The sequence below is a fragment of the Limulus polyphemus genome, unplaced genomic scaffold (assembly GCF_000517525.1).
Source record: "Limulus polyphemus unplaced genomic scaffold, Limulus_polyphemus-2.1.2 Scaffold4459, whole genome shotgun sequence".
NCBI classification, from domain to species: Eukaryota; Metazoa; Arthropoda; class Merostomata; order Xiphosura; family Limulidae; genus Limulus; species Limulus polyphemus.
Genome location: NW_013670069.1, coordinates 43173 through 60674, shown reverse-complemented (window position 1 = coordinate 60674; position 17502 = coordinate 43173). Strand labels below are relative to the sequence as shown.

The 17502-nt window shown below is 37.2% G+C and overlaps 1 protein-coding gene across 1 annotated transcript in view; it reads left to right on the top strand.

The window, feature by feature from the left end:
* LOC106471178 (glycerophosphodiester phosphodiesterase domain-containing protein 1-like) overlaps positions 1-17502 on the top strand; it is a 65657-nt gene that overhangs the window by 9747 nt on the left and 38408 nt on the right. Inside the window, exon 3 of the mRNA XM_013931769.2 lies at positions 8617-8760. Coding sequence (XP_013787223.2) covers positions 8631-8760 — 130 coding nt within the window. The 5' untranslated portion in view covers positions 8617-8630. The remainder of the gene's footprint in view (positions 1-8616; positions 8761-17502) is intronic.

The following is a 17502-nucleotide window of genomic DNA, read 5'->3' as shown; positions in this document are numbered from 1 at the left end:
ATAACAAACGCTATAATTCACAACGAACATCTCACATGCTCGACTCAACAATACGTCTCTCTCTGTCCACAGTTCATTTACACATTGTTGCCGTCAGTTCTTGGCGGCTTATATACAAGAATACTGCATATCAAGTAACCCCTCGAGGTTTCATGAACGTTCTAGAAGTGCATGACATGTTACAAGTGTCACGTGACCTCCTCTGTCATAACAGTATGTACAGTTTTGCATGCCAGTAATTGGGAAATGCCATCCTACAGTAGGATAGGTGTTCTTGAAAAATCAATCAGAGAATCTTGATTCCAACAAGGAAAGTGGGTGTAGATTTGATACATACCAATAGCACAAAAGCCACTGCACTCTGACTGGATTAGTCCATACTTAGTGCTTCAATAAATGGATCTCTTGACATATGGAATACAGCAGTTATGCAGTGTGCATAAGCTCATAGAATACATTGACAAGCTTTGATCATACATTACAGATGTGCCTCTCATGCATTGACTTGTCCAGGAATTAGATATCAAGAATGATAAGTGGGATGATGATGAGAATACTTTGCCATATCATTTCAGTTCAGTAGATGAGGTGACACAGAGCTGAGAGAAATTATCTGGCTGCATACAGCTAGTTAGATAAGGACTGAGAAGGAATCTGAAGAGGTACTGTATAGCTCTAGTGGTTGATTGAGATGCTTGTATTACCCTACAGTTAGGATGGCTGGTGTTGATAGATGTAATGTATAGAACATCATCAGTTTGCACAACTGGAAACATTAGCTATGAACTCAAAAGCTCAGCTAAAAGGGTGTTGCAACCCTTACTTTCTGAGCTGTTGAGCAACTTTTTGCAACAAAGCAGTTGTCAGACACTTCATGAGGAATGCTCACTATTTATTCAAGAGGTGAAAGTTCTATGAAACCACCCATGAAGTGCTTGCTAGAATCCCTTGGTACACTTAAATGTGTGTAGAACACCTCTTTATGTTGTTGTCAGTCTACAAAGAACAGCAAGTGTTTACTTGGTTTTTTCTCCTTCTCCTGATATTGCTGATCATGCTGGAAGGTTTGCCTCTCAGTTTTGCATCGGGATAGCTACACCTTGTCCCCTAAGTTTATCAGAAGAACATACTTTGTCTTTTCACTGACAGGAAGAGGTATATTTAGATTATCAGTGGATGGACCACTTTTGGACCTGTGGGGGGTTTAGATTGGAACCTGTGATCACTTTAAACAGTTCACAATATTCTCGGATTTTTCTTCCTCACACGACTTTCCTGAGATATTTATCTTTGATCTAACTTTTGTCAAAAGCCTATCAACATTCCCTTCAACAATTTGAGAACGAGTTGGGGGTTTTGCTGACATCTTCTTCAGTTCCTTCCTTTGTTTCCTGGCTGGAATGTTGTTATAAACTTTGGGGAAGAGACACTTTGTTATAAATTGTTAATTTACCATCTTCTGTCCTCAGGGAGTTACTGGAAGCTCATTTTCTCTGCCCCATGTTTTTTGCCAGAGTTTCTGAGACATTAAGTTTGGTCATTCATTTTACGTCACCTCCCACATTATCTGCACAACTTGTTATCTTTCACCATCAACAAATCCACGGCTAGTGGAGCTTCGTTCCCAGACCATAAGGCAGTTGTTATTCAAAAGGACAGTACAGAGGGTAGACCCCATTCTTCCAGAATTTGATTCCCATTTATTTGTTGTACCCAAGAAGTCAGAAGGTTGGTGTCCAATCATCGGTCTGTCTCAACTCAACCAATTTTAGATCCTCCTCGCCTTACAAAGGAATCTTTTCTCAAACCTAAGTTGGCTCTTTGTGCTAGGGCTCTGGATGTCCAAGTTTGATGTTACCGATGCCTATTTGAAACTTCCCGGAGGTTTCTTAGATTTTGTGCACAAGGGTCAAGTGCTGCAGTTCAGGGATCTGTTCAGTTCAGACATCAGCACCTTATCTCTTCTGTAGGGTTGTTCGAATCTTTTCTTATCACCTGCATTTCTTGGGCCTGTGCACACATCATTAAAGGGATGATTGGCTCATTTTGGCACCATCCCGTCAATTAGCAGAACAAGACTCTCAGATTCTCCTTTCAGAAGCCACAAAAGTGGGCTTCCTTATCAGACTGGAGAAATTATTCTGTCACTGATACAATATGTCGTCCATCTGGGTATGTGTTTTAATACTCACTTAAGTCATGCTTAACCAACTCCTATTGAGCTTCAAGCCATGGAAAGAACCATCAGGTTTTTACCTATGTCTCCTTCTCCTACTGCACAGTTGGTTCTGTCTCTTTTGGGGATGTGGGCATCCATTAAACTTTTCTTTCCTTTGGGACGACTTCATAAGAGTCCCTTCAGTGGTCACTGTATGACCAATGAATCATGCATTCAATCCTTTGGATCATCCTGTCTCATGACTCAGGAACAACATCGTAGATTGTGAATGGTAGTTGGATCAGAATAACACTACTATTGGTGTACCCATTCCACCACCTTGTTTCAAGATCCATCTGTTCACAGACGCATTTCTTCAGTGATAGGGAGCTTATCTGATAGGTCAGGAGTTTCAGGATATTTGGGTGGAAGATGAGTCTACCCTCCATATCAACATTCTCAAACTCCTTGCAGTAAACTGGGCAATGGTTGAAGGTCTGTATACCTTAAAAGGAAAAATTGTCATGATACTTTCTGTCAATTCCACGGTAGTATCTCAGATTTCTTATCAAGGAGGCACACATTCTCGAGACCTTTGTTTTCGTACCTTGGATCTTCTCTACTGGGTTCATTCCCTTCATATCAGTTCCAGAAATGGTGAATTTACTTGCAGATCACTTGTCTCGACCCAACAGGATTCTTCTGATGGAATGGATGCTACATCATGAGATTTTTTGGTGGATTTGCTCTCAGTTTTTGTCTTTAATGATCGATGCCTTTGAGACTCATTGGAATTCTCAACTGCAGTTGTTTGGTCTCCGATACCTCATCCTCAAACGTTGGAAGTAAATGCGTTCAGTCAGGACTGGACAGGTTTACATCTGTATGACCTTTCCCCGGATCTGGCTATTGCCCTAGGGTTCTGACTATGATTCTTTCTACTCCCTGTCAAGTTCTCTTGGTTGCATCATACTAACCAGCTTAAATGTGGTTTCTGCTTCTTTGATATCTGCAGGAATGTCCACCTCTACCTCTTCCACTTTGGCATTCTCTATTGAGACAACCTCGATCAGAAATTCTTCACCCATATGTTTGCTTCATCTAAGTTGACTTTATATAAGGCATCTTATCTACTATTTTTCGGGATTCCAATTATCAAAAGGTTTTTGAATCCCCAGTACTATTAAGTCGACTCAAATCCTTTTGTATTCTTCAGCCCAAATGACTTGAACATTACTGAATTGGGATTTGACAGTTGTTTTACATGCATTGTCTCATCCTCCCATTGAACCCTTAGCTTTGTATTCTTTGTTTCACCCTTCTCTTAATTTGTAATTTTTGTTGTTGTTGGCTTGTGAATTGTTTGTTTGCAATCTATGTGCATTAGACTCTTTATCATTCCACATTTGTCCTGCTTTACCCCAATTGGTATTTTTTTCCCAAGACTCTGACAACCAGGGAAGAGAAAAGATCCTTCTCACCAGTCCATTTGCTAGACATTTCTCACCTTTATGACCACTTTGATTATTATCGTTTGTTATGTCCTGTAAGGCCCCTCAAGTGTTATTTGGCTCGTACTAACTCATTTCAAGGTACTAGGAATCGATTGTTTTTTCTTGGGATCCTACCATTTCTCATAATTTATCTCTTTTTACCCTAACGAGGTGGCTTTGCAAATTGCTTCACATGACCTATAATGGATTATTGTTACAAGAGAGGATTTTTTTGTCTGTCAAATCTCACTAGATTCATCATATCTCTATGTCATTAGCTGTCCGATTGAATTGCCCTCTGGAAGACATTGTGCAGGCTGGTATGTGTACTACTCCTAATATTTTTCTATTTCATTTCTTACATAATCTGGCAGTTTCATCTTTTGAGGGTTTTCGGCTATTCCCTGTAGCTATTTTGACCACATCTGTTAGCCTATAACCAGAGGTGATTATTTTCTTCAATCATATACTCTTTTATTTCCAGGGTCCCTTTATTTTTCACTGGATCCCACTCTATGGTGAGTGTTGCCCAGGCAGATATGCTTTCTCTTTCAATTCCACACTATCAACTACCTTCATTATAATTACTACAGGTTGCAACAGGTTCTGTTGAAATGGGGTGTTCCATAACACCATCTAGGTGCCTAACACATGGTATTACCTTATTATTATGGATCACCACTCATGGACTATCATGGGTAAAGCTAAAGGGGATCCTACATGTTCCTGCTGATCTTCAGGTTGAATAAATTGGGATTGGTTTGCTTTTAAAAATGTAAGGAACTTGGTTCACCTATTGCACAGTTTCCAAAGCACTGTTCCTCAGAACTCTCCAATGCGTATTACCCCCCAGACTCTACTAGTGGAGCTCGGAAGTCCTTACCACCCCCAGTTTCCAGTCGCTGGGATGGCTGACAGAAGCTTTTCCTCCAGAATGTTAAAGTATGTTCCTCCACTCTTGGAGAAGATGGCAAAGTTGGAGGCCCTCCTACTCTAGTCCCTGGATGTTTTTCCCAGATGTCAGTAGGAGTGTCACCAGCCTCCACAGGAGCCTACTCATAATTCTGGTTCAGAGTTGACACAAAGCTTTCCGGTTGGAGGCGCATGGCCCTTCTCTTTGATCAATGTTGGTTTCACATGTTGTTCATGGAAGGAGGTCCACTATCTCCTCATGATTCCGAATGCAAAGTGGTCCCATCCAAGTCCTTGGTTGAGCACAGGTTCTGTATAATTCCAGGGACAAGCGAAATAACTCCTTGCCCACTTGGTTGGGGACTAAAGATGAATGTTCATAATTCCAGACTGGATGAGTTCTGTTCCTTTGGTTGAGTACAGCATACATGATCCCATCATTCTGAGCCTGAGATGTTGCCTTTTGGACTTCTTCAGGTGGAGGAGAAAGTTTGACCACTTCGGTGTTACTTACTATCTTGTCATGATTCCAGTGATGCGTTTCGCATCACTCTATGGCTATAGGTTGGGATCCAATCAAAAGTATATATATATAACATTGCAGTCCAATAGCCCTAGCCATCAATGTGGGATATAGGTTGAGGCTGGCTTATACTGACAATTAATCATATTCTTTTCCACCTTTGCTATAGGAACTGAGTTCCAGGAGAACAGCATACCATCTTTATCTTGGTACACTTCTGTTCTATACAGATGCTTTCTGTATGGTTCATGACTGCACTGGCCCCCTCCACCTTCTCAATGTGGGATTCTAGCTATAGTGTCAGTGGAGATAAGTATGTTTTGGAAGTTAACATTTTCAGTTTAGGAAAATGTTAAGTTAAAGCATTTAGAGATTTCATTCATTCTAACTTATAGTTTAGATACAGTGTTAACCATATTTCTTAATTTGGCCGGACTTTAGCACTTTTATATTCTGCATTAGTAGGCTATTGAGAGTGCACAAGTAAAGTTATTCCTCTCTCCATTGAAGCACATCAGCACTTGTTTAAGAATTAAGCTTGACTTTGATTGTTCATGATGAATATTGTAATTGTCTAGCAGCTTGTGTCCTTTATCTTTCTTGTAAAATATTGGTCAAAGGCAAATCACATTCAGGAATTCATTCATGAAATAGTATCTAACAAATCCTCTTTTTATTTTGTGGATCTTGCAGGCTACTTGACGGAACAAAGATAATCTTAGAATACCACAGCAGGTTAACTATTATGATGAGAGCATTTTAGAATTTGATCCTGTCATAGTGTATGAGAAAGAGGAAACTATCAGTACTTATCTTGTTCTGTGAGAAGAGTTACATGAATAAGCACCAGTAGAAGAGCATTCTGCCTGCTGTAATGATTGGCAGAGATGCCAACAACAACAATTACTGAGTTGTTATGGCTGGGATTGAATGTTTGACCAGCACATTGGACAGTCAGTTGATTCAAAAATCAGTGACTGAAAGTAGTGCTGTTCCTTGCTTTCCAAACCATCAAGTGATCTACAGATGTCATTATTATACACTTAGTATAGCTATTTGACTGAAAAAAAATTGAAGAAAATCCCCAGTACCTTTGATGTTATTTTGATCTGATTGAATATCAGATATATAACCAGAAACTAAAAATATCAAAATCATATCTGGAAGAAAATAGTTTTGTAATTCTTACTGTCAACCTTTGTGCTTGTAATTGTGAAAAAATCAGCTCAGGGGTTTGAAACTTTCTCAGCACAAGACCCACCACAGGACCTTCTATATCCTGACTGAGCCTTCTCTCCCCCAGCCAATGAATCTGTAAATACTGAGTGCCTTAACAATAATTGTGTATTTACTGTGTTCTCCCTGACACTTTCCTGTGCCACTCTCAGCAAAGGATCTGAGACCCCTAGTTTAGGAACTCATACTCTAACAGGTCAGATAAGTATTGGTCAAATGAAGGAGGTGCTATTACTATATCATTGGAAAACATGCTGACAAAATAATGCAAAAAATCCACAATTAAAGAGATTATTAACCTTTCTAAAGTTGCTAGAGAGTTGGTTAGGACCAAAGAATCTCTTTAAACTGATCAAATCTGTAATGGGTTGGAGCAGCTCTCTTTGAACAGCTTACCATTTATATAGGAACCTGATATAGCCAATAGCTATCCAAGAGCATTAGTAAACTTTCTTTGAAATGAAATTTCTACATCATCCTTCATTCAATCATAGCATTTTTATTAGATTAGTAACTGTATTCAAATGATGATAATCTAAATCAGCCTTTTTCTTACATTTTCTTATGCTCAAGTGTTACTGGAAAAGAATATGGGCCAATCACAGCTCAGTGATATCAACAGTAGGAAAATTGTTTATGTACTGATCTTTCTGCTTCGGTGATGATACTCTGTATTTTAGGATACTGTTAGATTTATCAGCAATTACTTCATTAGCATAAGACAATATTTGTCTTAATCATGATTTATGAAGACATTTTATAAAGAGAATGCAGTACCAGTAAAATTTGAGTAGAATTCTATTGCTTTTCAAATTACATTCAGGCTGGACTTTGCAGTGAAATCAGATTGTAAAACCTCCAGTATAAAGGATTAATCTGTGAAAGGTTTGCTAGGAATTCAATTTATTCCTACTAAGTCCTTACCTGGTAGTGAACAGGGTTATATGTGTCATGTTTAGTAGAAACAGAATAACTTTGTACATCCATAACTATCTAAACAATAGTCCAAAAATTATAGTTTTAAAGCATTGGTGCTATCATATCCAATAAAACTAGGAATCCATAACAACACTCACCTATCAGTATTTGAACAGATAACTTACAAGTTCCTAATAGTTTGGAAAACATTTAATTTGCTAACACTATTTCACTCTAATTTTGTAGAGAAAATGAACAAAACCCAACACTTGGGCTCACAGGAGAATTAAATGTCACAGTGCATGTCTGTCAAGGTCATATGCACCATCCGTTAAGTATGTACATCAATGAAAATGAGACTTCATCTCCCATGATCATTCAGCAATTGATAATTGCAGAATATAGTTTAAACCCTGATAAGAAACATCATTACAACTCTTTCTTAAACTCATTTCCTGAATGTTTTTAGGGTAAGAATGCCTTATTTAACCACATTCAACACAACTAAAACACTCATTACCACACATTAGTTAATTTTTTACAACTTCATTAAATTAATTCATTGTTGATGTCTAGTTGTTCCCAAAGAACTGCACATATATGCAAATATTCAACCTTGAGGAACCACAAATGAAGGTGGATTACCTAAGAAAGTAATAGCAGCCTGACAGTAATCAAACGACTGATCTATTTCATTATTTAAGAAGCATCAGTTTCACACACACACTACTTCATACAGATTAATGCACAGTCTTATGGTCACTGTTTGTGATGTTTCTTATTTTACAAACTTCATGCTATGTGTTTAATATTGGACAGATTAACTTTTCACACTATGATTACATTACTAATGTGCCCAACTTTATTTGGTAAACCAAATATATCACCATATATTGAACACTAATATACTTAGATTAGGGTAATGCCTCTTGACACATGGTGAAGACCCTGACATGATTATGATAAATTCACTGACATGCCACTTTTTTGTGGTCATGTAAATATAAATGTATACTCTCAAATGCTGACCTGAGCAGAAATTTATACTAAAGTCATTAAGGCCATAACTGTATGTAATATTGCTTTGAAAAACTGCATACATTATGTATGTAATACTGTTTGTGAAATCATGTCACCAAAGGATAATATGTTCTGTTTGCTATCAATCCTCTTCCAAAATAGTTATATCAATGAAGTTTTACATAAGATTACATAATTATAAGAATTACATTGTTATATATGATTAATAATAATGAACACATATAGCAAGTGTCTGAAAATAAATGTCTTGTTGTTTAAATGTATGTATTTTAGAGCAATTACTGAAGGATAATAAATATTGTGTATTTATATATATGTATATATTTTTTTCACAGATTACCTTACAGAAATGATTCTCATTTCTCTCACTTTTTTGGGAGGATACATTTTGTCTTCTTTGTTACTTTTCAAATATCCAACCTTGATTCATCGACGAAAGGAGCTAAAGTTCCATTGCTGTCACATAAGCCACAGAGGAGGTATAGTTCATTATTGTTTCCTAATAATTCTAATGTCTACTTAATACCAGTAATTACAAACTTGACATCCTTCTGAAAATATTATACAAAAATTACTTTATTAGTACAACTAGCACTTAAAATTCAAATTATTTAATTTTATGATACATGTACTTAATTAAATAGTGGATATTGTTTATTTGAAAATCAGTTCCTAAAGAAGGTTAATTTGATTCTGGCAGTTATAGTTGCGTAAACTGAGTTTTCAATGCATCCTTATGATTTTACAGTCTCTTAAATTGTTTACTATGCCTCAATTTATTCTGATATTAACATACATTTGTATGATGTAAAAGCTGTTTGTTAAAATATGTATTAACAAATACTTGATTCTCAGTAAATCTGAAAACATAGATTTCAAATCAGGTAGACTTACCACTAAATTACTGAAAGCCTTTCCTTGTTGAGTTTGAACTCATAATGTCAACAAAACATAAATTTTCAAATGTCCTTTACATATTGGAGAGCATACATCACTTACCCATAATTCTCCACTCTGTCATTGACTATATGACTTATACTTACATCAGGAGGATCTTGCATAAACTTTGCTTTTTTACCATAATCTATATTTATTTGTTCACAGCTGTGCTGCTAACATCATGTAGTCTTTTTCCTGTAACAAATTTTGAAGTTCAAGTTACTTCTCAAGCAAATATTTTTGTTCCTGTTTTACTCAATTCTTTTAATGCCTCTGTTCTTGATCATAGTCTTTCTGCTTCTGTTGAAGCTTTATTTCAGCAGTATTCCCATAGTTTCTTAGGGGTGTCCCTGATGAGTATTAGGGTTTATTGGATGTCAATAGGTTGGGTCATGGCTCTCTTTAGGCTTTTTACCATTGTTTGAGGAACATGATTTACCAGCCAACCCTTCTCCTGATGAACTTATTTCCTATTTTTTCTCCCAGGTATATAACATTTTAAATGATGAACTTATCTCTGTTACACCTGAAAGATCCAGTGTGCTTTGACAGCTATAATTATTTCTTGATTCTTTTTCTCAAAAGCAGGTATCAAATTTACATGTTTCTTTAGCTGTAACACTAACTGACTTGTTTCTCTTTCCATGTGGCTTGCATGCTCTTTTGATGTATTTTTTTAATCTTTTTTTATAGAGCTATTTTACAGAGGATTTCTCCCCCTGGTGCCCCCCAATATTATTGATGACTTCCAATGGGACTCTTTCTTGTGATTTTTTTGTTTTTGCTGGTATTTCTCCTGAGTTGGTTTCTCAGTCAGGGGAAGCTCGTCAGCAGAAGCTGATTATGGCTCTGGCTTCTAGGCATATCTCAGGCCATCCTATTGTTTGATGACCTTCCATGGAGTTCCTTATACACAGAGAGGTAGAGTGTTACATGCAGTCTGATACTTTTTCTCTTGTTGGTTCTGAGACTGAGTTTGTGGGAGATCAAGGGTAGACTAGTGAGAACTTAGACTATTTTTCCAGCACCTTCCTTTGCTCAGACAGCTACTCATGAACCTCAGACATACATTCTGCCTCATTCACCCTTTTTACAACTAGCATACCATGTTTGTAATGTTTTGAGTATTTTTTCTGTGGCTTATGAATCTTCATCTTCTTTATTGGGAGAAACTAGTTCATCTGGTTACCGGGTCCTTCCACCTTTGTTAGAAATTGCTGTACACACATGTAGATTTGCAGATCAATTGAGGGAGGATGCTGCCATGCCTTTTCCCCCTGATTTATTGGATCAGCATGCCTTGGCTTTTCATCACCTGGAAAACCCTTATTTGGACTCTCAGAGGTTAGACCCTCTACTTCCTATTTGGGGCTCTAGACAAGATGCCACTGTTTATCTTAATCAATCTCAGTTTTCCAGAATTCGTCGGTCATTTACAATATGTTCATTTTTTATTACTGTGTGATTGTTGTATGAGGCCTATCATAGATTCCATGCTCAAATTTTGGGGGATATAAGTCATTTATTGACTTCCACTTTGGTTAGATTATCAGCTTCTGCTCTCTCCTTGATATCTTGGTTGGTTTCTTGCTGGGATCTTTTGGACAGAGATGCCTTACTGTAGGTTGTTCACCTTCCTATGTTGTCCCATAGAGATTTCAGAGAAGCTCCTTTTCTCATATAGTCCATTTTTGCGGGAATTCCAGACTCCATGGAATCTCGAGTAGAAGTGGCTTTTATACATTCTTCACTTTCTCGACTGTCCCACAGTTCTTCTACAGGATGGTTTACTACATTTCTCATTCAAGTTTTTTTACCTCATGCTTCAGTGCCATGATCCATTGGAACACAAGGGTGATTTTGACCTTACCAGTGGGGATCCTCCTTCTGAGTGGAGCACAGATTTTGGCATCAGTAACTAACTTATGGGGTTAGGTCCTGTGGGGTCTCATCTCAGAGGGTTTGTGTCAATATGGGAGACATTTACCACAGATCAGTGGGTCATTCAAGTTCTCAGGAGCTGATTGGTCATTCAATTCATGTCTTCTCCTCTTCCCCTGTTTCTCATACCAGTTGGCTTTCCACTTCTCAAGAACCCTCTTACTCAAATCATCGAGCACAAGCTATGTAGGGTCTTCTGCACAAAGAAGCCATGGAGTGCATCACCTTCTTCTCTTGGCTGTTTGTAGTATCGAAAAAAGACAGGCGACTGGTCATTGACCTTTCTCATCTCAATTGTTTCCTTCAGCCTCCTAAGTTAAAATGGGGTTGTTTCTTTCCCTTTAGTGACTCTTTTCACCCAGACCAAGGAAGACAAAATTTGACATTGTAGGTGCCTACCATCATATCCCAATTGCCAAGTCTTTGAGGTGTTATTTCCATTTCATGCACGACAACTATGTTTTTCAGTTTCGTCCTCTATCATTGGACCTTGCATCTGCTCCATATGTTTTTTACTGGGTAGTCAGAGCTTTTTCATGTCATCTTCATTCCCTTGGCATTCACACTCACCATTACATGGACAACTGGCTTCTTCTCGACCCTTCCTGCCATTTGGCAGAACTGCACACTCAAACTCTGTTATCAGAAGCTGCAAGAGCTGGGTTTTTTTACCAAAAAGGAGAAGTCTGTTCTTACTCCCATTCAGTACCTCCTTCATTTAGGGGTGTTTTTCAGTTACAGATTAATGAAACTAATTGATGAAATAGTTTTAAATTTGACTTGAATGGTCCTAAGATTATATAGTTTTAGAAAAATAAAATATTTAACTTTGCTTTTTTTCTGCTATTTACATTAAAACATTCATTATTTAATGTAGTTATTTGCACTCAGACTCTGAATAGTTCACATGCAAAGTGATTTTAATTTTGAGTTTAAAAAATACTATTTCTTATCTCTCAGTTTTCACATTTCATTTGCATAATCTCTAGAACCTCCTAAATCAATATCAAAAGTTTTAAGGCAAATGTTTATATTTTGTTTTCCATTTTCTCTATTGTATCATTAACTCTAGATATAATCATCAATGTACAGTGCAATGAAATGTTTAAAATTAAGAAATGGAAGTATGTATACATACCTTTTACATTTTTGTAGAATAGTTTTTATCATATGCATAATTTCACTTCTTTAACTTTTCACTTGTACTTTATTTTTAATTTTGTTTTTCAGTTCTTTGTCTTTTATTCATGATCCCAACAAGGCCAACATGTCCCCACAGTGCTCTGTTGTTATTTTAGGGCGACTCTCTTGCACAAATTCCAAACACGTACACTCTTGCTTAGACATTTTGTTAAGCCAAACTACAATAAGTTAAACATATAAAAATCATAAACATTTCAAATATGCATTTTAAAATACAAATATTGCATAATTAATTAAAATATAAATGTAAAACCTAAATGCAATCTATTTAGCAAACTAATGCATATAAGGAGAGAAACACTTGCCAAACATTACATACCCCTGAAGAGAACAATGTATTAAGCTTATTTTCTATTTCATACTACAGATCCATACACAGGTAGAGGTTTCTTCAAGCTATAACTGAATAGTGCCAAATCTGCTCTTTCTATTGATTATAAACATGCCATTCAACTTCAAACTATAGCTTGACAACACTGCTGTGACTTTGCAAGTGGGTATAGCTGACCTTAAACTTAGAAATATTATAATGTTGTTTCACAGGGAGAAATTCTTGGAAGTTTTCCCCTATCTAATGAGAGACAGCTGAAATTGTATTTAACCATCTGTGCTGACAGTCTATATTAGCTACTTATAGTTTCTTGTGTCAGACCTCTTAAACTTGAGAATTTTAACCACAGTGGGTCACGTGACAGCAAAAACTGTAGTTTTAATTGCTGTTTTAGACTTTTCTTTTTAAAATATAGTGTACTTGATAATAGTAGTTTCATTAAAATACATTTATAGTAAAGTGAATTTAACTCAGTAAAATCTTATGACATGTGCAGAAAGGGGTTTATAGGGTGAGTGTGGTTAAAGGGTTAAGCCAGGCCCAACCTTCTCCTCTGTGCCATCAGGCTATGGAATAGGCAGTTCTTCAAATACAGTTGTCTCCTTCTCCACCTTCATGCACAGTTCTATCTCTTTTGGGGATGTGGACATCCTTGGAATCACTCATTCCTTTAGGTCGGGCCCTTCAGTGGTCATTACGAGACCAGTGGAACATTTGCACAGATGCACTGGATTGTCCAGTGAAACTGTCTGATTTCAGTTTGCTGGATGTCAGCTGGTGGCTTAATATGGAAAACACAACAGTAGGTGTCCCTTTACCACCTCCATGCCAAAGATACATTTTTTCACAGATGCTTCTCTTCAGGGTTGTGGTGCTTGTATAGACAATATGGAATTCAATTGATTTTGGACAGTAGAGGAAGCTTCTCTCCTCATCAATCTCTTAGAACTTTTAGCTGTTCAATGAGCTGACTTAGGGTGTCGAATTGTTGTGAGGGAAGGTGGTAATGCTTCATTTGGACAATTCTACAGTAGTCTCGTATATTTCAAAGCAAGGGGCACTCACCCCAGATCTGTTTGTTTTCAAAAAGTGTATCTTCTCCTTTGGATACACAAACACCAGATTGTTCTCCTTACTTGTTCCAGGGGTAATGAATCTGCAGGCTGACTAGTTATCTCATCCCAACAGAGCTCTTCCAATGGAAAGGATGTTTTATCCTCAAGTTATTTATTGGATCTGCTCTTGTTTTAGAGGCACCACATATTGATGCTTTCACTACACACTGGAATGCTCAGCTCCCATCATTGTGGTCTCCAGTACCTCACCCTCTGGCTTTAGGAGTAGATGCTCTCAGCCAGGATTGGACTAGTCTTCATATTCATGCATTTTGTCTACTTTCCAAAGTTCTGGCACTGATTTACTCCATGTACTGTTGAGTTCTTCTGGTGGCACTATATTTGCTGGGTCAACCCGGGTTTCCACTGCTCCAATATCTTCAGGAGTGTCAACTTCTTCCCCTTCCTTATTGCCCATCTCTCTTACATCAGCCTTGGTTGGACATTTTTCATCCAGCAGCTGGTGCTCTTCATCTTCATGCCTGGCTTTTATGTGGTCCATTGCACGATATCAGGGATTGATGTCTTGAGGGGCATCCTTATTAACACATTCTATTTGACATTCTTCTATGGAAGTTTATTAAAGGAAATGGTTTACTTTTTGTCAGTGGTCTCTCAGACATGGGTTTAACCCTTTGTGTCCCATTGTGCCACATGTCTCTCAATTTTTGACATGATTGTTTGACAAAGGTTTGGTGCCTTTGTCTGTTGCCTTGTATAAGGCTCCCTTATCCTACTTTTTGTTTTTCCAAGAGTAGAAAAGTTTTTGGGTCACTGATTTTGTCATTACTTTTGAAATCATTTTGGGCTATTCTTTCTTATTGCCCTTTCCAGGTTCCTAATTCAGATATCACAGTGGTTCTTCATGCATTATCACGTCCACCTTTTGAACCTTTGCGGTCATATTCACTATATATCATTCTTTCACCTAAAACATATTTTCTTCTGTTATTGGCTAGCAGTCGTTGACATTCAAATATGTTTGCACTTCATGTTCACAGGACACTGTACCATTCCAACTACATTCTTTGTATCTAGACAGGTCCGTTCTACCTAAAACTGCAGCAGCTAGGGTAGGAGATAATACTTTTTCTTCTATTCATTTTCTCTCTATTTTTCATTTATACGACCATTCGGTAGCAGATCGTCTTTTATGCCCTGTTTGGGCTCTCTGATGGGAAGTTTGGGAAGTGAGAAAGGGTCACAGCTGTTTTTGTTCTGTTGTGTTACCTACACTGTCTAACCCTCATTATCATTTCACTGAACACTTTCCGTGTTCTGTCAGGGATGTTTACTGCCTTCTTGTGTGAAGAAAATGATTTTGAGGTGTTCATCATCAGTTATTTATTCCTTATAACAATTCCAACTTAACAGATCTTGCTCCTTCCACTTTAAACAAATTGGCTTGTGCAGTTGATCCATTTTGCATATTGTGAAGTTTTCAAATATCTTTGACATGATTTTCAGGTTAGAGTTCATCACATTTTCCACTGGCATACCAGTTTTGATACCCCTTTAGAGTACATCTTATAGGCCAATGTGTGGACAAATTTAAATACATTTAGTAGTTTTACCTTCATCTTATTGCTGTTATTTCAGCTTATGATTCTGTTCACTGCCTGTGGTTATCCTCCAGATTCAATGAAATCTGTTGCTAATGAGTTTTTGTATTTTTTGTCTCCTCTTCCCTACATGCTCATGAAAAAATAAAACAGCCTCTAATTTTGAAAGTAGTTTCTGTATTTTCATGAATTCATCCAGTCAGGACTGTTACTTGTTTCTAACCTCTATGTTATCCTTAACACCATTCAACCCTCTGGGCTGTGGTTCCATGAGAGGGTGTTGGCCTTTGAGAGTGCCATTTGGTGCCTTATGATGCCTCAGCAGATATCTTTACAACTTCTGTGTGCATGTCTTTGCATTGTTCCTTAAATAATATATGCAGTATTATTTATTTGTTGTTACTTTGATTAACAGTATTGATTAAACTGTTTAATATATCAAATGATATTCTATTTTTATTATTATACTTTTATCATAGGGATTGTTTTGCATTGTTAGTTTAATATATGTATTTAGGACTAATCTAAACCTTCTGAACTGGCGAAACCTCATGAGATATTATTGGGATTATGTCCAAAAACGTTAACAGCAAGGGTACCTAACTGATGAAACAGTGCATTCAAATCTTTATAAGTAGGAACATAAAAAAAGAATATTCAATTAGCTATACTGATTGCTAGGTTGATTTTTAGTTTTACCCTCAGTACATAGCTTGTTCTGAATAAAAGATAATAATAATTGAAGATATTACTATGTAACCCTGTTGCAACCATGATGAATATCATTTGTGTTTTTATTTATGTTTTATGTTCCTATCACATTGTCTTCATGTTTTTGAGCCCATAATTGGGGCCTGCTTGGGTCTTTTTTTGGTTCTCCCTGAGTGCCCACTAATTTGGAAGGTCTTGTGATTCACTGACCATTTTAGAACTGGATCTTGTTACCACCCATGGGGAACATTGCTACATGCAACATTATTTAAGGATGTAAAACCCAATGATCCTCACTGGTTGTACAGGTAATACTTAGAGGTTTTGGCCCTATAAATATGTAGTGAAAATGACAGTCACAAGATAGCACAATCATGCTAGTTAAATGCAAGGTTTTGTTTTTAATCATAAATCTCTTGTTCATTTTGTCTGATTTCTAGTCTCTTTCAAGGTTGATTTAGTCTTGACTCTGTGAAGAAATGACAATCCATCATAAGTAAATAAAAACTGTATATTACATCTCAATTCCAGTCTGTTTATTCATTAGCTTAAACTCAGTCTGTAAAAGTTCAGCATTTTTCTGTAGTACTATATCTTGTTCAAACCTCCCATTAAATGGAACTATCAAGTCAATATCAAATCTATATTTATTTCACCTGGATATTATACTACTGAAGAGATAGGTAATAAAAACCTTTGGTGATATGACCACAGGATATTAGTTATTGTGGATTTTTCTGATAATTACTGGAGTTTATACCACCCTCAACTTCAACTTTCATTCAAAAAGATTTATTTCTTTCAGTATATCGTTATCTTCAATAAGAACGATGTACAAACTAGAAGAATAGCTGGTCACTGAGGAGAGATGACAGAATAGTCATGTTTAGGAGAAGTCCTCCTGGTTGCTGGACTTTATCCACAGCTGTGAATGTACATGACTGCAATTTCATTACAGCCCATCCCATAAGAAAGGTGGCATAGTCTGAGGGTTTCTGTGGAGTTGTGGCATCTGGTGAGTTCAAGAGCACTGGGAGAGGGGTTCTGTGCTGGAATTCCAGACTGACGTAAGCCAGAGTTCAACCTCAGCTATAATCCTAACACCAAGAGAAGAAAGACTGGAGGCATCCTTGGTGGGCATTGTCTGTCAGGTGGAACCCTTTTGCCAGCAGGTGATATGACAGGTGCCAGTTGGATTGTGGAGAAGTGGTGAGCCTCCCTAATCCAGGGATATACATTAAGTGGTCACAAGTAAATAGACACCTAATTTTTCGTCATTTAAATGATTTATGCTAACTAATTTGTGTTCACAGAGCACTATATAAATAAAAATGGTCCGCACACTAATTATCTTGTGCTCCAACATGCCTAGAACTCAAGGTTCTATCGAATTATCAGATTTTTTAGAGGAAGGATAGT